We start from the raw sequence: 23,202 nt of genomic DNA on the forward strand, positions 1-23,202 counted from the left end.
GTCCCAGGGTGAGGACGGGGACACCGTTTTTCAGCTGTACACAGAGAGGATAGTTGGTGGGAATGAAACCAGCCCAGGGAGCCTGGGAGAACATTCCAGACAGAGGCCAGAGGGCGGAGAGAGTAAGGGGGAGTGGAAGGTGTTGGGAGCAAGGCTCATTGCCCCCAGACGAAGTGCCAGGACAGGACCAGCTATGAGCAGGGTGCTGGGCATCAGCCACCTGTGGGCAGGGAGGGGTGCAGTGGAGGCAGGAGACCATGTACAGACACAGGCTGTGCTAGGTTGGCTGGTGGCCCCGACCCTGATTTCCTCCACAACCCCAGGCTTGCTGGCTGGGCCTCGGACCTGTCCATTCCAGGAACGCCCATCTTTGCTCATCGAGGCTCTAGATCCACCAGTCCCCTGAGGGGTGAGGGAGGGGCCCGGGAAGGATGATGCTGTGACTGCAGGCCTGCCACTCCCATGCGCCCCCCACTGCGTGACCCCGGCCCGGCCCCACAGCTTGGGCCACAATACTTGTTCCTGCTGCAGCTACAGCCATAGCTGTCTGCTCTCGCCCAGCCTGGGTGGCTCAGGGGCCCCGCCTTGGTCACCTGGAGACAGGGTTTGAGTAGTGGCCCTAATGAGGCCCCCCTGTGACCTGGAGCAAGGCCTCTGGGCCTCGGTTTCTGCTTCTGTAAAATGGGAGCATTTGGACACAGGGCCTGCAGTACTCTTTCCGAACCTGTGCTCACAGGCTCCAGGCATTTATCCAGGACCCGTGGAGGGTCCACCTTTCGCCAGGCCCTCCAGAGGCAGCCAGATGAGACTCAGGCCACCGGGAGGGCCGTATGGAGAGTGTCTTTCAGTAGCTCCCGCCTGCTTACCCAGGCCTGGTAGGGATCCATGCATGCCCCCGGAGCGTGTTACTGAAGCCCGGGCGGAGGAGGGGCTTGAGGCTGAGGGCCCCCAGGGAGGCAAGGAGGAGGTCAGGAAGTGATGGCGGCACGCGGGCAGACAGAAGGACTGAGGCCGTGGCGACTGCTCAGCTCTCTGGGGCTCAGCACCACCATCGCCAGCTGCTGGAGTCGGCCTCTGACTCTGACTCAAGCGACCCCGTGTGTGTCGGAGTAGAACCGTGCTCCACGGGGTTTTCAGTGGCTGATTTTTCAGAAGTAGATGGCCAGGTCTTTCTTCTGAGGTGCCTCTGGATTGACTGGACCCGAGCCCATTACCCGTTTGTACCACCCGGGAGCCAGGCAGTGTCCACCCAGGCCCAGCTGTGGAGCCCCCCACCCCTGTAGAGAGGGGCCCAACCGGATGCTGGGATTACCTGGCTACCTTCATCTCCCAGGGCCCAGGTGTGCCCTGCTGCCCACCATCTGTGAGTCCTGGCGATGATACAGCAGTGGTAACACACCTCCTATGTCCTGTGTCTCCCAACACCCAGCCCTGGGGTCCTCAGTCAGTGTGGGTGGGAGTGGGGGCCAAGCTGAGGAGGGGGCACTGACAGGGTGCCTTCACCCCCACTGTCCACCTGGTCTCACCACCACCCTGTGGGGGCTGTGGCGGATCATTCCTTCCTTCCCCCCTGCACTCAGCAAACATGCCCTCCTCCACACCAGACGCCGGGGGCAGCAGCTGCAGAGGGGTGGTGAGGAAAGGCTCTGTGGAGCAAGCGGCACACGCCTGCAGGTAGAAAGCCTAGGCTCAGAGGCCGGACGTCTGAGGTCCCACCATGGTCAGGACTGCGGCACTGTATCTAGGGGGGAGGGCATGGCTGCAGCCTGGCTCGGATGTTCCTCTGAGCAGGAGAGGCTCGTTGACACCTGTTCATGGTGTTACAAGGCACACAGGTGCGGGCAGGCGGCCACCCCAGCAGCCAGCATTGCATCAGAGACTGAGGATTGCACAGTGACCTGGACAGCTGGCAAGCTCCTGGGAAGGTTATTTTTCACCGAGTGAAGCTGGGGAACAGCCAGGGGGGCTAACTGCCTGGCTTGGGCAGCTTCAGGAGAGAGAGGCCATGAACCCCATGGAGCTGGCACCCACCACTGCAGGCCTGGCCCAGTGTGGGTGAGCCAATCGCCCCAGCACCTGCTGAAGGCTCTCTGAAAGCCAGCTGTCCCTTCTCCTGGGAGGGGACACCCCTAGGCTTCCCTGATGCGGACCAAGAGCTGAAGACCCTACCCCAGGCCAGTGGAGGCCACAGCCCAGGGCTCAGAGACCCAAGTTTCCACTCCCCATTTCACAGATGGGTAGCCTGAGGGGACTGAGGCAAGGAGTGGAAGGTGTGACGTGACACTGACCAGAAGGTGCCCCTATCAGGAGCAGCAGAGCAGTCACTGCCTCCCGCTTTAGAGACAGGAGGCTGGGGCTCATCCTGCGCCCCGTTCTCCCTGCACCCTGTATTCCCCACCATCCTCATTCCCTTCCCCCAAATCTGCTCCCCTACCAGGCTCTGGGGGTGCTGAAGGGGCGATGCTGGGGGGCTGCTGCCACTGAGGCCTCCACAGAGGGACCCCTCCTACCCCAGGGCTGGTTCTCAGGGCAGAAGGAGGTTCTGGAGCTGGGCATTGTATCTGGGGTGCTGTAAATAAATGAACTGATAGGCATGTACTGGGCCTCAGCTACGAGGGGCTGGGGGCTGGCACGAGCCCCTGTCTGCAACAGAGGGTTTGGGTGCCCCACATCACCCCCATGTCACCGGCAGCTGCAGAGGTCCCTCTGCTCCTTGGTCTGAAGTCCTCTCCAGCACTGAGGACCCCACTCTGCCCAGCATGGGGCAGCCAGAGTGTGGGGAGTTAACAACCACAGGGTGGCCCCTCAAGGGAGGGTGGGAGTCTGTGAACCCACTTACTCTGCTGCTTAGGGTCACCTCCCACATACAGTGCCTGCCCTCTCAACCCAGGGCCTCCTTCTAGGTGAACCCACATTGTTAAGAACTTGTTATGATCCCGTTTCACAGATGGTGGCACTGAGGCTCAGAGGTGGTGACTGAGGTCCCAGTGCGTGCAGAGGTGGGTGTGCACTGAGCTTCCAGACCCACAGCCTTTGCTCCTCCCTGCATGGTGGGCATGGCTGGAGGGGAACGTGGGCCTCAGAGAGGCCTCGAGTGCAAAGGTGAGCATGTACAAGGTCCAGGTGGATCAGAGCACGGCCACCCATGGAGCAGTGTCTGCAGCCCACGGCCCCTCACAGCATCCAGGGGTAGGGAGCATCCAGGGTCAGCACAGCCATGGGAGATGTTGCTGAGGCATCAGGGCTCTGAGGAGGAAAGGTGGGCTTCTGCAGTGCTGTGTGAGCAGGCAGGCCTCAGAGCTAGTTCCAGAAAGTTCTACAGTGATCGTGACCCTCCTGGAGTGTGAGCTGTTGCTTCTCCAGGTGCCTCTTCCTCTCAGCCCTGCCCCCCAACCATGCCCCTGTGTCCCGCCCCTCCCCCCGCTGTGTCCTGCCCCTTGCCCACTGCGCCCCTCCCCCCGCTGTGTCCTGCCCCTCCCCCACTGCACCCCTCCCCCTGCTGCACCCCTCCCCTGCTGTGCCCCGCCACTCCCCCACTGTGTCCTGCCCCTCCCCCTGCTGTGCCCCTCCCCCCACTGTGTCCTCTGTGCTCTCCTCCTTGGTCAAGATCATGGTTCTTATTGCCCACATGCCCGTGGCCCTCTACATCTGTCCCCAGTACCCCACAGGCTCCTGACTCTTGGCTGAGGCTCATGTGGCCACAGTGTTGGGGGACTGGGAGGTAGGGGGCTCCAGGATGGAGAAACAAGGTGTACGAAGCTGAGGCCCTTGTGGGGGGGGGCGGTCAGTGAGGCCTGGATGGGGCAGGTTTAGGATTGTTCTGGATTGTCAGCTAGAACCAGACTTAGGATACTGACGGGTGGGCAGGAGCAAAGGGGAGGTCAGGATGGACAGGACCTGCTGGGATGGGCCACCTCCACTCTGGGTGGGGCAGAGACGAAGGAGGCCGGGCCCATCCCCAGGTGTGGCTGACCCAGCTCTGGGGCCGTGTGGCCGGATGGGCTGTGAGCAGGAGGGGTAGGTCAGATGATGGTACCTGACAGGAGAGGAGGTGGTGGCTGGGTGGGCTGGAGGGGGTGCTGACTGAGGTGGCCACGGGCTGGGAGTGGGCTGGCCCTACCTTGGCAGGGGCTCCTGGCCTGATTTCAGAGCCCACAGACCCCAAGATGAGGGGTGGGGATTCAGGTCACAGCACCCTTGTCAGTCAGTAGCCAGCAACGGCTTCCTGTCTTTTCCCAGGTGTGGGTCCCCAGGGCTCTCCTGTGAGATCCCATCCCCTCTAGCTGCCCAGTGCACATGGCACAGCCACGCAGCCTCACAGTGCCGGCCAGCTGTCCCCAGGGTCTCCCAAGAGCCCCTCCTTGGGGATTCTGTCTGCTGTGTGGCCGCTGAAGCTGCCCAAGTTCAGCCCTGTGGTGAGTCTTTAAAGATCCAGGCATGTCTTTCCCAGGCTCTGGAGCGTGGAGGGGTTTGGACCTCAGCCATCGTCCAGCCTCTCCTGAAGGGAGCAGGCGGCCAGGGTCACAAGCTACCTGACGTCCTGGGTCCTCTCAGCCTGGTGGCTCAGAGCTCAGGTGGTCAGCGGCCCGGAATTCCCTCTTTCTTGAACTTGATTTAATCTCTTCCTGCCTGAGTTTCCTTACTGCTGGGAGGGTTGCCATGAGGGTGAAACAGGACAGATGGTGGACAAGCTCTCCATGTGGCCTGGCACACAGGCAAAGGCTCAAGGGATGTGCCCACAGCCAGGTCCTTGAGTTAACCCATTGTCTCCCGTGACAACCAGGAGGTTGAAGGGTCATCGCACGTCTTGTACAGATGGGAGCCAGGGCAGGGGGAGCATGGAAGTGGAGGGGGGAGGGGCTGATGTTTGAGCCCAGGCGGCCTACGTTCCACAGCCCCACAGCTGTTGTTTTGTTGTTCTGGCCAAGATGCGCTGTGTTAAAGGCCACTCTCCAGGGTTCACTTGTGGGCCTAGAAACACATTGGGTGTGGGTCCCTGGGAAAAATGCTGGCGGGGGGTCAGACTCTTTGCTCGTCAACTTTAATTTCTATACAGTAGAGAAACAGACAGTACAAGCAACATGTGACTTTATTTTACAGGGAAGCTCACAATGTACCCCGAAACAGGTGTCCCCAATGAGACAGAAGGCACCTTAGAAGCAATTGCTCCACCCCAGCGTGGTATAGGGGGTGAAGCTGGCTCAGTCCTTGCATGGTGCCCTCTCCCCACAGGTCCTGCTACCTGTGCTTTGGCCCCAAGTTCGCCTCTGGGATGCTGCCCTCCTGAATGTGAAGGAAACCTGGACGGCCAAGCTCCTTGTGGTCCACGGGGTGCCCGGCCACCCGGCCAGGCCCCGCCTGCTAAGGGGGAGCCGGAGGTGGTCCTGCCTGCCAGGGCTCCGGACGGTGGGGCGGACAGTCCCCGGTCACAGTGTGGGGGGGCATGGGGGCAGAGGGATGCTGGAGCCCAGGAGGCCTTCCCTAGGGAAGGCCAGGAGGGGAGAGCATGCCAGGGCAGGGCGGGGCAGGAGGAGCAGGGGGGCATTTCAGAGGGCAGTACCAACAGGTGCGAAGGCAAGGGGACGTAGGAGAGCTACAGAAGTCACTTCTGGATACCCAAAACCTTGGAAGGCCACCCCAGAGGCATCGTGTGGCCCTCTCAGGCACCGGGACAGGGAGCCAGCCCCCCTGAGGCTGATGTCAGAGCCTTGGCCCGGCCTCTGGCCCTCTGGGGTGGGGGGCGCGGGTTTTGGCTCTGCTGAGGACCGAGCACGGTCCTTTGTCTGGTTGGCATGCCTTAGGCTCCTAGGCCTGGGACCCTTGTCCGTCATCGCAGGCTCTGGCCAGGCGCTGGGGCGACACCCACCTCACAGGACCACCTCGGGCGAGATGCTGAAGAGCAGGTTCTCACTGCCCCTGAGCACCTCCAGCAGGAGCTGTGACTCTGTCAGTACCGCCTCCTGCATATCGTTGGCGTTTACCAAGGGGCGCCCATTGACCTTGACGATGACGTCGCCATCTTCGATGCCGCTTCTGCCAACAGGGGAGACACCTAGTCACCACGCACGCTCCGGCTGGGCCAGAACCCCGCGTCTGAGCCTCCGGTGAGCTCATCTCAACAGTCTGACAAAAAAAAAAAAACCTCAACTGGAAAGAACCGTGCCTTGACTGCAGAGTTCTTAAACCAAAAAGTCAAACCAGCTGCCATCGAGTGGACTCCGACCCGTGGTGACCCCTGCGTGTCAGAGTGGAACTGTGCCACACGGGGTTTCCAACGGCTGAGTTCTCAGTACATCATCAGGCCTTTCTTCTGAGGCACATCTGGGTGGACTCAAACCTCCGGTCTTTCGGTTAATAGTGAGTGGAGTGCTTAACCACTGTGCCACCCTACACGACCTGATTGCCATCGAGTCAATTCCCGCTCATAGCGACCCTACAGGACAGAGTAGAAGTGCCCCACAAGGTTTCCAAGGAGCAGCTGGTGGATTCAAACTGCCAACCTTAACCACTGTGCCACCACGGCTCCGTTTGCACCACCCAGGCCTCCACAAAGATCTGAAGAAAACTGATGTCATATGAAGGCCACACATTTTTCCAAAGGACTTCTTCCGGGCATCAGAAGGACTGGGTTCAAGTTCTGCCTGCAGCCTTCCTGGAGGGGCTGCCTGGGGCCAGTCACTCTGCACTTCCAGCCTCAATTTCCCCATCTGTAGCCCTACATAAGGCAGCACCTTGCATATGGCACAGGTGGGTGTTAATGCTGCCGCAATGACTACCCGTTCTGGCGCTGGATGAGGCAGAGCTGCAGGGCCAGCCTCCCTGTGACTGTCCCTCCTCAGGCCTTTCTCACCCAGAAGGAAGGCAGGAGAACACAGCGGTAAATGTCCGGGCACCAGGCCAGGCTGACCAGGCTCTGAGCCCTGGCTCTATGTGTGCCTGCTGGGTGACCGTGGAGAAGGAGCTTCTCTAAGCCTCAGGCTCCTCATTGGAAACGGGCTGAGAGCAGCCACCAGCCCTGCCTGGGTCACAGCAAGGAGGAACTGGCCTGGTTCCCTCCTGCTCTTGCCAGCTGGGCTGGCTTGGGGAGGCACCCGTACAGTCAGTGACACCCAGTGACTGGCTGAATAAAAGGCCTGCACTTCTGTGGTCACCCTTTGGCTTCATGTATCCATCTCTTGGCCATCCTTACTGAAAGCAGCTGTGTGTGGGGTGGGTGCCATCTGCGTTCACCCCCGAAGGCCACAGTGCTCAGCTGAAGGGTCCTCTTCTGGACTGAATTGTGTATCCTGGAAAACATGTTGGAATCCTAACCTCTATACAGCTGGATGTGACCCTGTTTAGAAACAGGGTTTTCTTTGTTATATGAATGAGATCATATTAGAGTAGGGTGAGTCCTAAGCCCAATCCCTTCCGAGTTATGAAAGAACCAGAATAGACAGAGACACACATGGGGGAAGGCAGACACCGTGTGAGAGCCAAGGAATCAAAGAACGCCCAGGTTACAGATGAGGAAGGAATAGACAGGGCTGAGACCTCGATGCGGACTTCCAGCCTCCAGAACTGTGAGAAAATGAACTTCTGATCTTTAAAGCCCCCCACTTGTGGGGTTTGTGTTACAGCAGCCTTAGGAGACAAAGATGGGCCGTATCTCAAACGCTGCAGGGAACAGCACTGAATATAAAACAGAAACACGGGTCCGCCGTGTCCGGGGGCTGCGTGGGGCTGGAGTCCCGTGGCCTGGCTCCTTTCCACCCCACACCCTAGACCCCTTAGACCTCTCTGGGAATTGCCCCAGCTTCGGGAAACACTGTTTAAAACCTCTGATCTGATCCAACCCATCCCTTGTATAGATGGGAGACAGAGGCCAGAGTCCAAAACATCGGCTGCTGCCGAATCGACCCCCACTCAGGGCAACCCCACATGTTCCATACGGCTTTCAGTGGCTGATTTTTTGGAAGTAGATTGATAGGCCTTTCTTCTGAGACACCTCTGGGTAGACTCGAACCTCCAACCTTGCGGTTAGCAGCTGAGCTTGTGAACCATTTGCACCGCCCAGGGACTCTGAGGCCAAAGTAGGGGGAGAAATTTGTTTCAAGTCCTCAGGAAACACATTAGCCACATGGTTACATAGTAACCTCACCGCACTGCACGCCTTGAATTACAATGTTGCCAACTATAACGCTTCTCTCGCCCTTGGCACTTCTTTAAAAGACAACCATGCTTTATCTCTTTTGATCTTGACACCATCTCCCTGGGTAGAAAGAGTAGGCTGGATCATCCCCACTTTACAGGTGAGGAGACTGAGGCCCAGCAAGACCCGGCCAGCCACAGGGTGGGCAAGAGGCAAGGGGTAAGTCGGCTCAGGTGGACACGTTTTAGCCTCCACTCCTCTGTCTCCCGAGACCCTAAGGAAAGGACATTCTGCAGCCTTCCCAGCTTCCACTTGCCCTATCACGTCACTTTGCCAGGGAGGTCAACGTCTACCACGGACACAGCAGTAAGCACAAGAGGTCAGTGCCTCCCACCTCCCAGAGCGTCTGCACCTTCCCATCCGGCCTCTCTGCTGCCGCTGGGCAGAGCCTACCTTTGACAAGGAGAGTTTGGAAGAACCTCCTGCACATAAATCCCACTGCTGACTTCTGGGAAGTTTAGGTTGTTGGCCTTCAGTTCTTGCACCAAGCTGAAAGACAGTTCGCCTGTTAGAGAACAGCCTCTGAGCTCCTGAACCGGCTGTGGTAGGAAGCTGCGCCTTTCTCTCTGCCACCCAGGCCAGACAAGGAGTCCTCTCTGGGTGCCCACTGCCCTGTCCTAACGCTGACCACGTGGGGTTGTCACTGTCTGCTCTTTGTTTGCCCACTAGACAAGGGATCCTTGAGAAAAAAACAGGGAAGGTTGGTACAGTGGAAAGGAGACCATGTGCCTGAGGACCAGGCTGAGTCTTCTTCGAGGGAATCTTCCCAGACTGCCTTCTCCTCTACCCCAACAGAGGCGGTGGGGGGCGGGGGGGTTGGTGCTTCCCCTGGTTCTTTCAGCCACGTCACACTGGGAATGACATATAATCATCACGGGTTATTTGCTTGTCAGTATCCCCACACTGGACTATGAGTCTGAGGGGTCAGTTATCATTGCTTACTCTGAGCCAGAGACTGGATGGATGGATGGATGGAAGGGAGGGAGGGAGGGAGGGAGGGAGGGAGGGAGGGAGGGAGGGAGGGAGGGAGGGAGGGAGGGAGGGAGGGAGGGAGGGAGGAAGGAAGGGAGGGAGGGAGGGAGGAAGGAAGGAAGGAAGGAAGGAAGGAAGGAAGGAAGGAAGGAAGGAAGGAAGGAAGGAAGGAAGGAAGGAAGGAAGGAAGGAAGGAAGGAAGGAAGGAAGGAAGGAAGGAAGGAAGGAAGGAAGGAAGGAAGGAAGGAAGGAAGGAAGGAAGGAAGGAAGGAAGGAAGGAAGGTGAATAGATGGGTGCATGGATGGTGGATGGATTGTGAATGGATGGATGGATGGAAGGTCAATTGATGGATGTGTGGATATTTGGACGGCAAAAGGATGGCTGGTGGATAGATGGTGGATGGATGGATGGATGGGTGGATGTATGGTGGGTGGATGGATGGATAAGTGGGTGAATGGAAGAACACTGCTATTTTTAAAGGATAAATTCATATATTGGTCTTTCATGCAAATTGCTTTCAAATTTATTCCCTAGATTAACAGTTGCTGATACAGGGAGAAATATCATTTTAGGGATTGCATGGATTTGTCATGCAATAGTTAAGCACCTGGTTGCTAACTGAAAGGTTGGTAGTTTGAACCTACTAGCCGCTTCGTGGAGGATACCCTATCAGCTGCTCCTGTAAAGATTTCAGCCTAGGGAACCCTATGGGGGATGTTCTACTTTGTCATATGGGGTCACCAGGAGTTGGAATGGACTCAACAGCACACAATAACAAAATGAGTTTGAGGGTTTCGTCAACTGAGCTTGCCTTAGTTCTTCCCTGAGCTCCACACTGCAATGACTCTGCCTTTTTCAATCCTGTGACCTTGACTGTATTTCCCTCCCTTCCTCCCTCTCCTTCCTCCTCCCACCCACTTCTGTTTTCACTCCTTCAGTATTTCTAGGGCAACCACTCTGCAGCAGACCTGGTCAGAGGCAGAGCAGAGGGACAAGCAGGATACAGTCCTCATTGCCAAGGAGCTCAGGGTCAGGCAGGGAGGCAGGCCCACAAACAGGAATCCCCATGGGAGGACCAGGGCAATGGTGTGGACGGATGACAGGTTACTGAGCAAACAGGGGGCACCTCCTCCCTCCTGGGGACCTGGGAGGTGCAGTAGGCTGAATAGCCCCATTGGCATCAAGTCCATTCTGACTCATTTCGACCCTATAGGGCAAATAGAAGTGCCCCATATGGTTTCCAAGGAGCGGTTGGTGGACCTCTTAACCACTTCGCCACTAGGGCTCTGTGGGCTGAATAGTGTCCTCCAAATTCATGTCCACCCAGAGCCTCAGAATGTGACCTTGTTTGGAAATAAGGTCTTTGCAAATGTAGTTAATGAAGGATACTGAGATCAAATTAACCTGGATTAGGGTGGGGCCTAAATCCAATGGCTGGTGTCTTCATAAAAGAAAGGAGAAGGAGGTCTGGACACAGAGACACAGAAGACAGTTGCCCACGTCAAGACAGAGGCAGAGATTGGAGTGATGTGGCCACAAACCCAGGGACGTCTGGGGCCACCAGAAGCTGGAAGAGGCAGGGAAGGATCCTTCCCTAGAGCCTCTGGAGGGAACACAGCACTGCTGACACCTTGATTTCAGACTTCTGGTTCCCAGACTGTGAGAGAACACATTTCAGTTGTTCTAAGGTCCCCACTGTGTGGTGATTTGTTACAGCAATCCCAAGACAAATCCAGGAGGCTTCGTGGAGGAAGGGGTGCCTCAGTGGAGTCCCGAGGCTATAAAGGAATGTACCAGGCAGAAAAGGGGAACAGTGTCCCCGGCAGAGGGCTAGACCAGCTGAGCAAAGGCTCAGGAGCCAAAGCAGATCTGCTCTTCTGAGGACCAGCAAGCAGCAGGCAAGGCAGAGCCAGGGCCTGGGAGGAGGCCAGGGTGTAGGTGGCTGGAGGGGTGCAGGGCTGCCTTCCAGACACTGACCTGGGTGTGATGGTCCGCATCCGTATGCCGATGAACCGCTTCTTCAAGTCTGCAAACAAACCATGGACTTGGTTAGATCAACAAGACTACAGGGGACAGAAACCCTCCTGAAACCAGCAGGAGCCCTTGTGAGCTGCCTGCCCAGCCCAGAGCAGTCAGCTCCAGGGGCTGCAACCCGCACCCTCCATGCGGCAGCAAACCTGTCCTGCTGTCTATCCTGCACACTTTTCTAGGTAGAGCGCAACTTCCTCCATGGTGAGCACTGTCTTCACCCTCCTCCACGGTGAGCACTGTCTGTCCTTCACCCTCCTCCACGGTGAGCACTGTCTGTCCTTCACCCTCCTCCACGGTGAGCACTGTCTGTCCTTCACCCTCCTCCACGGTGAGCACTGTCTGTCCTTCACCCTCCTCCACGGTGAGCACTGTCTGTCCTTCACCCTTCTCCACGGTGAGCACTGTTTGCACTGTCTTCCAGGGTGAGCACTGTCAGTTCCCCATGCCCTCCTCTGAAGGTACACACAGGCCCTCATTCAGAGGACAGAGGCTGAATCTCAACTCTCTTCAAGCGAGTGACTCAATTTCCATCGAAGATGGAGAAAAGGGACCTGATTTATCCTGCTGTCCAAAACAATTAAAAAGCCAGGCAAAATATATGAAACCACAGTTCTCAAGACACTGGACATTACGCATCAAAGACAGAGATGGCTGAGAGACAGAAAATGAACAGGTGAGCCCTAAGATTGTCCCAGCTTGCTGTCTACAAGTCTCAGGCTGTGTCTCAGGGAGGGGAACCTGGGTGGAGTCTGGGAACTCCCTGAATTGAAGAGAAAGACCTGGGATTCTGTGGAGGCCACAACAGTTTGTTGGACAGAAAGCCGGGGGGAGGGAGCTACACAGGGAACCCCACGGACTCTCAGGGGGGCCCCTTTGGCCCCTTCAAGTATTCAGCCAAGTACTGATGCACGCATGCCCGTGAGAAAATACCCAACACCAGGGCAGGAACCACCCAGAAACATTAGTGGAATAATCCCTGGTGCTCACACCGCACCAGGAATAGCGCCTGCTCCTACAGACCAGAAAGGAAAACCTCATAATTCACTGGGCACCAGGCCAAGTACTCAGAAGGGTTTTGCCTCAGCACCCATCGCCATCCAGTCGATGCTGACCCAGGGCGACCGCATGTGTTACAGAGTAGAACTGAGCCCCATAGTGTTTCCTTGACTCCAGGCTTCACAGAAGCAGCTCACCAGGCTTGTCTTTCGTGGTGCTGCTGGATGGGTTCGAACCACCAACCTTTTGGTTAGTAACTGAGAACGAAGGGTTTGTGCCATCCAGGGACCTTCTGCCTAAGTAGTGGGTCAAAATTAAGTCCAGACTAAGCACTGTTTTGGTCCCACCCAACAAAGCTTAAAAGCAAAATCTGGAACTTTCAAATTATTTCCAAACTTAACTGTGTTCCAGGAAAAAAAAAAAAAAAAACAAGAATATTTACAGGAATATAAAAATATCCAGCACCCACTAAAGTAAAATTCACGATGTCTGGCATCCAATAAAAAATTATCAGGCAAGTAAAAAAGCATGACCCATATTGAGGAGAAAATTCAATGAATCGGAGCGGACCCAGAAATAACGTTTGTATATTCTGAACTATATAACAATTCTCAATATTTTTTAAAAATTTCTGTTATACAACATCGTGCTAGAAGTCCTAGCCAGGGCAGTTAGGCTAGACAAAGAAATAAAGGGCATCCGGATTGGCAAGGAGGAAGTAAAATTATCTCTATTTGCAGATGACATGATCTTATACACAGGAAACCCTAAGGAATCCTCCAGAAAACTACTGAAACTAATAGTGGAGTTTGGCAGAGTCTCAGGTTATAAGATAAACATACAAAAATCACTTGGATTCCTCTACATCAACAAAAAGAACATCGAAGAGGAAATCACCAAATCAATACCATTCACAGTAGCCCCCAGGAAGATAAAATACTTAGGAATAAATCTTACCAAGGATGTAAAAGACCTATACAAAGAAAACTACAAAGCTCTACTACAAGAAATTCAAAAGGATATACTTAAGTGGAAAAACATACCTTGCTCATGGATAGGAAGACTTAACATAGTAAAAATGTCTATTCTAACAAAAGCCATCTATACATACAATGCACTTCCGATCCGAATTCCAATGTCATTTTTTAAGGTGACAGAGAAACAAATCACCAACTTCATATGGAAGGGAAAGAAGCCTCGGATAAGCAAAGCATTACTGAAAAAGAAGAAGAAAGTGGGAGGCCTCACTCTACCTGATTTCAGAAGCTATTATACAGCCACAGTAGTCAAAACAGCCTGGTACTGGTCCAACAACAGGCACATAGACCAGTGGAACAGAATTGAGAACCCAGATATAAATCCAACCACATATGAGCAGCTGGTATTTGACAAAGGCCCAGTGTCAGTTAATTGGGGAAAAGATAGTCTTTTTAACAAATGGTGCTGGCATAATTGGATATCCATTTGCAAAAAAATGGAACAGGACCCATACCTCACACCATGCACAAAAACTAACTCCAAGTGGAGCAAAGACCTAAACATAAAGACTAAAACGATAAAGATCATGGAAGAAAAAATAGGGACAACCCTAGGAGCCCTAATACAAGGCATAAACAGAATACAAAACATTACCAAAAATGACAAAGAGAAACCAGATAACTGGGAGCTCCTAAAAATCAAACACCTATGCTCTTCTAAAGACTTCACCAAAAGAGTAAAAAGACCACCTACAGACTGGGAAAGAATTTTCAGCTATGACTTCTCAGACCAGCGCCTGATCTCTAAAATTTACATGATTCTGTCAAAACTCAACCACAAAAAGACAAACAACACAATCAAGAAGTGGGCAAAGGATATGAACACACATTTCACTAAAGAAGATATTCAGGCAGCCAACAGATACATGAGAAAATGCTCTCGATCATTAGCCATTAGAGAAATGCAAATTAAAACTACGATGAGATTCCATCTCACACCAGCAAGGCTGGCATTAATCCAAAAAACACAAAATAATAAATGTTGGAGAGGCTGCGGAGAGATTGGAACTCTCATACACTGCTGGTGGGAATGTAAAATGGTACAACCACTTTGGAAATCCATCTGGCGTTATCTTAAACAGTTAGAAATAGAACTACCATACAACCCAGAAATCCCACTCCTAGGAATATACCCTAGAGATACAAGAGCCTTCATACAAACAGATATATGCACACCCATGTTTATTGCAGCTCTGTTTACAATAGCAAAAAGTTGGAAGCAACCAAGGTGTCCATCAACGGATGAATGGGTAAATAAATTGTGGTATATTCACACAATGGAATACTACGCATCGATAAAGAACAGTGACGAATCTCTGAAACATTTCATAACATGGAGGAACCTGGAAGGCATTATGCTGAGCGAAATTAGTCAGAGGCAAAAGGACAAATATTGTATAAGACCACTATTATAAGATCTTGAGAAATAGTATAAACTGAGAAGAACACATACTTTTGTGGTTACGAGGCGGGGAGGGAGGAAGGGAGGGAGAGGGTTTTTTACTGATTAATTAGCAGATAAGAACTGCTTTAGGTGAAGGGAAGGACAACACTCAATACATGGAAGGTCAGCTCAATTGGACTGGACCAAAAGCAAAGAAGTTTCCGGGATAAAATGAATGCTTCAAAGGTCAGTGGAGCAAGGGCGGGGGTCTGGGGAACATGGTTTGCGGGGACTTCTAAGTCAATTGGCAAAATAATTCTATTTTGAAATCATTCTGCATCCCACTTTGAAATGTGGCGTCTGGGGTCTTAAATGCTAACAAGCGGCCATCTAAGATGCAGCAATTGGTCTCAACCCACCTGGAGCAAAGGAAAAGGAAGAACACCAAGGCCACACGACAACTAAGAGCCCAAGAGACAGAAAGGGCCACATGAACCAGAGACCTACATCATTCTGAGACCAGAAGAACTAGTTGGTGCCCGGCCACAATCGATGACTGCCCTGACAGGGAGCACAGCAGAGGACCCCTGAGGGAGCAGGAGATCAGTGGGATACAGACCCCAAATTCTCATAAAAAGACCAAACTTAATGGTCTGACTGAGACTGGAGGAATCCCGGCGGCCATGCTCCCCAGACCTTCAGTTGACACAGGACAGGAACCATCCCCGAAGACAACTCATCAGAAATGAAAGGGACTGGTCAGCGGGTGGGAGAGAGACACTGATGAAGAGTGAGCTAATGATATCAGGTGGACACTCGAGATTGTGTTGGCAACTCTTGTCTGGAGGGGGGATGGGAGGATAGAGAGAGAGGGAAGCCGGCAAAATTGTCAAGAAAGGAGAGACTGAAAGGGCTGACTCAAGAGGGGGAGAGCAAGTGGGAGTAGGGAGTGAGATGTATGTAAACTTATATGTGACAGACTGATTGGATTTGTAAACGTTCACTTGAAGCTTAATAAAAGTTATTAAAAAAAAAAAAGAATAGGGAGATGGCTGAGGAGCCATTTCAGTGTTTATGTTGACATGGAATTCAGTAGTATGAAATCTCGGAAAAAAAAAAAAAAAAAGACAAACAACCCAATCAAGAAGTGGGCAAAGGATATGAACACACACGTCACTAAAGAAGATATTCAGGCAGCTAACAGATACATGAGAAAATGCTCTCGATCATTAGCCATTAGAGAAATGCAGATTAAAACTACGATGAGATTCCATCTCACTCCAACAAGGCTGGCATTAATCCACAAAACACAAAATAATAAATGTTGGAGAGACTGTGGAGAGATTGGAACTCTTATACACTGCTGGTGGGAATGTAAAATGGTACAACCACTTTGGAAATCTATCTGGCGTTATCTTAAACAGTTAGAAATAGAACTACCATACAACCCAGAAATCCCACTCCTCGGAATATACCCTAGAGAAATAAGAGCCTTCACACAAACAGATATATGCACACCCATGTTTATTGCAGCTCTGTTTACAATAGCAAAAAGCTGGAAGCAACCAAGGTGTCCATCAACAGATGAATGGGTAAATAAATTGTGGTATATTCACACAATGGAATACTACGCATCGATAAAGAACAGTGACAAATCTGTGAAACATTTCATAACATGGAGGAACCTGGAAGGCATTATGCTGAGCGAAATCAGAAGCAAAAGGACAAATATTGTATAAGACCACTATTATAAGATCTTGAGAAATAGTATAAACTGAGAAGAACACATACTTTTGTGGTTACGAGGCGGGGAGGGAGGAAGGGAGGGAGAGGGTTTTTTACTGATTAATTAGCAGATAAGAACTGCTTTAGGTGAAGGGAAGGACAACACTCAATACATGGAAGGTCAGCTCAACTGGACTGGACTGGACCAAAAACAAAGAAGTTTCCGGGATAAAATGAATACTTCAAAGGTCAGCGGAGCAAGGGCGGGGGTTTGGGAACCATGGGTTAAGGGGACTTCTAAGTCAATTGGCAAAATAATTCTATTATGAAAACATTCTGCATCCCACTTTGAAATGCGGCGTCTGGGGTCTTAAATGCTAACAAGCGGCCATCTAAGATGCAGCAATTGGTCTCAACCCACCTGGAGCAAAGGAGAATGAAGAACACCAAGGTCACACGGCAACTAAGAGCCCAAGAGACAGAAAGGGCCACATGAACTAGAGACTTACATCATCCTGAGACCAGAAGAACTAGTTGGTGCCTGGCCACAACCGACGACTGCCCTGACAGGGAGCACAACAGAGAACTCCTGAGGGAACAGGAGATCAGTGGGATGCAGACCCCAAATTCGCATAAAAAGACCAGACTTCATGGTCTGACTGTGACTAGAGGAATCCCGGCGGGCATGGTCCCCAAACCTTCTGTTGGCACAGGACGGGAACCATCCCCGAAGACAATTCCTCAGACATGAAAGGGACTGGACAGTGGGTGGGAGAGAGATGCTGATGAAGAGTGAGCTAATTATATCAGGTGGACACTTGAGGCTGTGTTGGCATCTCCTGTCTGGAGGGGGGATGGGAGGATAGAGAGAGTTGGAGGCTGGCAAAGTTTTCATGAAAGGAGAGACTGGAGGGGCTGACTCATTAGGGGGAGAACAAGTGAGAGTAAGGAGTAAGATGTATATTAACTTATATGTGACAGACTGACTTGATTTGTAAACATTCACTTGAAGCTCAATAAAAGTTAATAAAAAAAAATTTCTGTTATACAAAATATGCTCTCTGATCGCCAAGACATTAAACTATCAATTATAGAAAGGTATCTAGAAAATTCCCAAATACTTGGAAGCTAGATAATACACTTCTAAGGAATCCCTGGTGGCATAGTGGTTAAGAACTACAGCTGCTAACCAAAAGGTCGGCAGTTTAAATCCACCAGCTGCTCCTTGGAAACCCTATGGGGCAGTTCTACTCTCTCCTATAGGGTCTCAATGAGTCAGAATCCACTTGATGGCAATGGTTTTTTTATTTTTTTAAGAAATCTATCTTCAAAGAACAAATGAAAACGGAAATTAGAAAGTATTTTGAACTGGACAAAAAACAACACAGCAAAACTTGTAGGATGCAGGTAAAGCAGTCCTTTGTTAGGTGGTGGTTGTTACGTGCCAGCGAGTCAGCTCATAGCAACCCTATGCACAACAGAACGAAACACTGCCCGGTCCTGCACTACCCTCACAATCCTTGTTTTGCTTGAGTGCGTCGTTGCAGCCACTGTGCCAATCCATCTTGCTGAGGGTCTTTCTCTTTTTCGCTGACCCTTTACTTTATGAAGCCTGATGCTCTTCTCCAGGCACTGGTCCCTCTTGGTAACATGTCCCAATTATGTGCAACTTAGTCCTGCCATCCATGCTTCTAAGGAGCACTCTGGCTGTACTTCTTCCAAGGCAGATTTCCTTGTTCTTCTGACAGTCCATGGTATATTCAATTTCTTTGCCAACACTGTAAGTCAAAGGTATCAGTTCTTCTTTGGTCTTCCTTATTCATTATCCAGCTTTTGCGTGCATATGAAGTGGTTGAAAACACCGTGGCTTGAGTCGGGCACCTTAGTCTTCAAGGCGACATGTTTGCCTTAGAGGAAAATTAACAGAACTAAAATGCCTATATTAGAAAAGATGAAAGGTCTCAAATCAATGACCTTTCTACCTGAAACACTAGAAAAAGAAGATCAAATGAAGCCCAAAGTAGGCAGGTGAAAGGATACAGTAAGAGTGGAAATCAGTGAAATTGGAAAGAAAAACACAACAGAGAAAATAAATGAAACCAAAAGCTGGTTTTTGAAATCAATGAAAATGATAAACATTTAGCCACACTAATCAGGAGAAAGTAGCCCTGGTGCCGCAGTGGTTAAGAGATGAGCTGCCAACCAAAAGGTCAGCAGTTCGAATCCACCAGCCGCTCCTTGGAAACCCGACGGGGCAGTTCTACTCTGTCCTGTACGGTCGTTATGAGTCAGAATCGACTCGGCGGCAGCGGGGGTTTAACATCAACGATGGTAACAAAACAATAGCAAGACAGGGGAGGGGGGATGCGGAAGGGGGCCTGCTTAAAGGGCATGGGGTGCTCTTCGGGGTGGTGGAAACGTTTTAAAACTAGCGAGGTGGTGTCGTGCCGCACTGTGAACCGGCTGTTGGTGTTGTCAGCTGCCGACCTGTGGATTCCGACTCATGGCTACCCCAGGTGTCAGAGCTGCTCCACGAGGTTCGCAAGGCTGCGACATTTCAGGAGCAGGTCACCAGGGCCTTTCTTCTCAGGCACCTTGGGGGCGGGTTTGACCCTCCAACCTCCTGGCTAGTAGCTGAGCACTTAGCTGTTTGCACCACCCAGGGACGAAATGCCTCTTATTGTACACTTTAAAATAGTAAACTGTATGGTATGTGTATTTAACCTCAATTCATTTAAAACAACAAAACTACCCAATATTCTGGAAAAGGCAATATTATGGAGGCAGTCCACCACACGTCTGTCAGCTTGTCACACTGCGCTGGCTTGCGTATTGTCTTGATACTGGAAGGTTTGCCACCACTATTTCAAACACCAGCAGGGTCACCCTTGGTGGGCAGGTTCCAATAGAACTTCTAGACTGAGACAACTAGGAAGAAGGACGCAGCAGTCTACTTCTGAAAAAACTGGCTAGTAAAACCTTATGAATAGCAGAACACTGTCTGACACAGTGCCAGGAAGATGAGCCCCCCAGGTTGGAAGGCACTCAAAAGACAACTGGGCAAGAGCGGCCTCCTCAAGGTGGAGTCAGCCTTAATGATGAGGACGGAGCCAAGCTTTCAGGACCTTCATTCGCTGATGTGACACGACTCAAAATGAGAAGAAACAGCTGCAAACATCCATTAATAATCAGAATGTGCAACGTATGAAGTACGAATCTAGGAAAATTTGTCATTGTCAAAAATGAAATGCAATGCATAAAGATCTATATCCTAGGCGTTAGCGAGCTGAAATGGACTGGTATTGGCCATTTTGAATAAACACCACCATGATAAACAGGGAAAATAATTGAAGTTGTCAAGGATTTCATTTTACTTGGAGCCACGATCAACGCCCATGGAAGCAGCAGTCAAGCAATCAAGTGACATACTGCATTGGACAAACCTGCTGCAAAGACCTCTTTAAAGTGTTAAAAAGGAAAGATGTCACCTTGAAGACTAAGGTGCGCCTGACCTGGGCCATGGTATTTTCAATTGCCTCGTGTGCATGGGGAAGCTGGGCGATGAATAAGGAAGACGAAAAACTGATGCATTGTAATTACGGTGTTGACCAAAAATATTGAATGTGCCACGGGCTGCCAGAAGAACAAACAAATCCATCTTGGAAGAAATATAGTCAGCGTGCTCCTTGGAAGGGAGGAAGGCAAGACTTCGTCTCAAGCACTTTGGACATGTTATCGGGGGGACCAGACCCTGGAGAAGGGCATTAGGCTTAGTAGAGTAGAGGGTTAGTGAAGAAGAGAAAGACCCTCAATGAGATGAATTGACACAGTGGCTACACCAATGGGCTCAAACATAACAACGATTGTGAGGATGGCATGGGACCGGGTAGTGTTTCATTCTGTAGTACACAGGGTCGCTATGAGTCAGAACCGACTCAACAGCACCTAACAAGAACAAGATGGAGACAGTAAAAAGATCAGGGGTTGCCAGGGGCCCAGACGGAAGGGGGAGGAGTGAACGGGGGAGCCCAGGGCATTTTTACGGCAGGGAAACTATGCTGTGTGATGCTGTCACGGTGCACGTGTGACATGAGGCATTTGTCAATGCCCACAGGACTACACAACACAGAGTGAGCGCTGACGTTAACTGTAGACTCTAGTTAATAACAATATATCGGTCTTGGCCCATCAGTGGTAACAGACCTGCCCATCAGTGGTAACAGACCTAGCACAGGAATGCGGGACATTAATAAAAGAGGAAACTGTGCGGGAGGGAGCGGGTACACAGAGGTCTCTGCTTTCTGCACAGTTTTTCCGTAAACCTAAAACTGCTCTTAAAATAGTCTACTAAGAACAACAAAGGCAAAACCAAAGTGAGAGTTACGGGTCGGGCACCAGCCCTGTGCCAGGCTTTCGCGTGTGTCACAGCTAATCGCGGCCGCAGCCTCGCCACAGTGACTGCCCCCAGGTCCCCATGTCAGCAAACAGCACCCCAACCCCCCATGCTCAGACCCTGGAGGTGCCCTCCACTTCTCTCCCCCTCAAATTCCATATCCCACCTCAGCAAACTTTGTCGGCTCGGTGCCCAAGGTGGACCCTGGACGCAGCTGCTGTCACCCCCTGCCATCACCAAAAGGGCCATACCACCTGGAGGGCAGCCAAGACCTTCCCACGGTCCCCAGCACCCACTCTTGTCCCAGCTGTTTACTCCCTGCTCTGCAGCCAGAGGGACCCTTACAAATATCACTCCCACCGGAACCTTCCAACGGCCCCCACACTTGGAGTAGAACCTAGCATCTGAGCAGTGCGATGTGGCTGGTGAGCTGGCCCCCTCTCCCACCCACCCGGCTCCTCGCTAATCCCGAACCTGCCCGGCACACGCTCAATACGAGGACAGGTGCACGTCATCGGCTCCTGCCACGGGCTTCCCAATTCCACTGAGCCTGCACCCGCTCCCCTCATCAGGTCCCTGCCCTAAGGCCACCTCCACGGGTCTTCTCCTGCCTGCCCCCTCCTGAGCAGCCCCCACCTCACTGGCCTCTCCAGTTCTCTCCCTGTCATGGATTGAATTATGTCCCTCAAAAATATGTGTCCACTTGGCTAAGCCATGATTCCCAGTATTGTGTGGTTGTCCTCTGTTTTCTGATTGTAATTTTATGTTAAAGAAGATTAGGGCGGGACTGTAACGCCACCCTTGCCCAGGTCAAATCCCTGATGCAATGTAAAGGGAGTTTCCATGGGGTATGGCCTGCACCATCTTTTATCTCTCAAAAGAGAAAAAGAAAAGGGAAGCGAGCAGAGACTTGGGGACCTCATACCACCAAGAAAGAAGCACCCAGAGCAGAGGGCATCCTGTGGACTCATGGCTCCTGTGCAGAGAAGCTCCTAGTCCGGGGGAACATTGAAGAGAAAGCCAACAGAGAGAGAAAGCCTTCCTCTGGAGCTGATGCCCTGAATTTAGACTTTTAGCCTACTTTACTGCGAGGAAATAAATGTCCTTGTTAAAGCCAACCACTTGTGGTATTTCTGTTCTAGCAGCACTAGGTGACTGAGACACCATCCACTGTGGTATTTCTGTTACAGTAGCACTAGGTGACTAAGAAACCCTCCACTGTGGTATTTCTGTTACAGCAGCACTAGGTGACTGAGACACCATCCACTGTGGTATTTCTGTTACAGCAGCACTAGGTGACTGAGACACCATCCACTGTGGTATTTCCGTTATAGCAGCACTAGGTGACTGAGACACCCTCCACTGTGGTATTTCTGTTATAGCAGCACTGGGTGACTGAGACACCCTCCACTGTGGTATTTCTGTTATAGCAGCACTGGGTGACTGAGACACCCTCCACTGTGGTATTTCTGTTATAGGAGCACTAGGTGACTGAGACACCATCCACTGTGGTATTTCTGTTATAGCAGCACTAGGTGACTGAGACACCATCCACTGTGGTATTTCTGTTAGAGCAGCACTAGGTGACTGAGACACCATCCACTGTGGTATTTCTGTTAGAGCAGCACTAGGTGACTGAGACACCCTCCACTGTGGTATTTCTGTTATAGCAGCACTGGGTGACTGAGACACCCTCCACTGTGGTATTTCTGTTATAGCAGCACTGGGTGACTGAGACACCCTCCACTGTGGTACTTCTGTTATAGGAGCACTAGGTGACTGAGACACCATCCACTGAGGTATTTCTGTTATAGCAGCACTAGGTGACTGAGACACCATCCACTGTGGTATTTCTGTTATAGCAGCACTACGTGACTGAGACACCATCCACTGTGGTATTTCTGTTATAGCAGCACTAGGTGACTGAGACACCATCCACTGTGGTATTTCTGTTACAGCAGGACTAGGTGACTGAGACACCCTCCACTGTGGTATTTCTGTTACAGCAGCACTAGGTGACTGAGACACCAGCCACTGTGGTATTTCTGTTACAGCAGCACTAGGTGACTGAGACACCATCCACTGTGGTATTTCTGTTACAGCAGCACTAGGTGACTGAGACACCCTCCACTGTGGTATTTCTGTTACAGCAGCACTAGGTGACTAAGAAACCCTCCACTGTGGTATTTCTGTTACAGCAGCACTAGGTGACTGAGACACCATCCACTGTGGTATTTCTGTTATAGCAGCACTAGGTGACTGAGACACCATCCACTGTGGTATTTCTGTTACAGCAGCACTGGGTGACTGAGACACCATCCACTGTGCTATTTCTGTTATAGCAGCACTAGGTGACTGAGACACCATCCACTGTGGTATTTCTGTTATAGCAGCACTAGGTGACTGAGACACCATCCACTGTGGTATTTCTGTTATAGCAGCACTAGGTGACTGAGACACCATCCACTGTGG

General features: G+C 51.7%; 1 protein-coding gene across 2 annotated transcripts in view; it reads right to left on the reverse strand.

The window, feature by feature from the left end:
* Window positions 1–5,074: 5,074 nt before the first annotated feature.
* The window catches only part of HTRA3 (HtrA serine peptidase 3), a 72,060-nt gene continuing 53,932 nt past the window's right edge, over window positions 5,075–23,202 (reverse strand). Inside the window, exons 7-9 of one of the 2 annotated variants that reach the window (XM_049886696.1) lie at window positions 11,142–11,190; window positions 8,585–8,680; window positions 5,075–6,033 (exon numbers count right to left, since the gene is read on the reverse strand). In XM_049886696.1, coding sequence (XP_049742653.1) covers window positions 5,868–6,033; window positions 8,585–8,680; window positions 11,142–11,190 — 311 coding nt within the window. In that variant the 3' untranslated portion in view covers window positions 5,075–5,867. The other variant, XM_049886697.1, reaches the window with a different exon arrangement.

Source organism: Elephas maximus, chromosome 5, assembly GCF_024166365.1.
Source record: "Elephas maximus indicus isolate mEleMax1 chromosome 5, mEleMax1 primary haplotype, whole genome shotgun sequence".
In the NCBI taxonomy this organism is placed as follows: Eukaryota; Metazoa; Chordata; class Mammalia; order Proboscidea; family Elephantidae; genus Elephas; species Elephas maximus.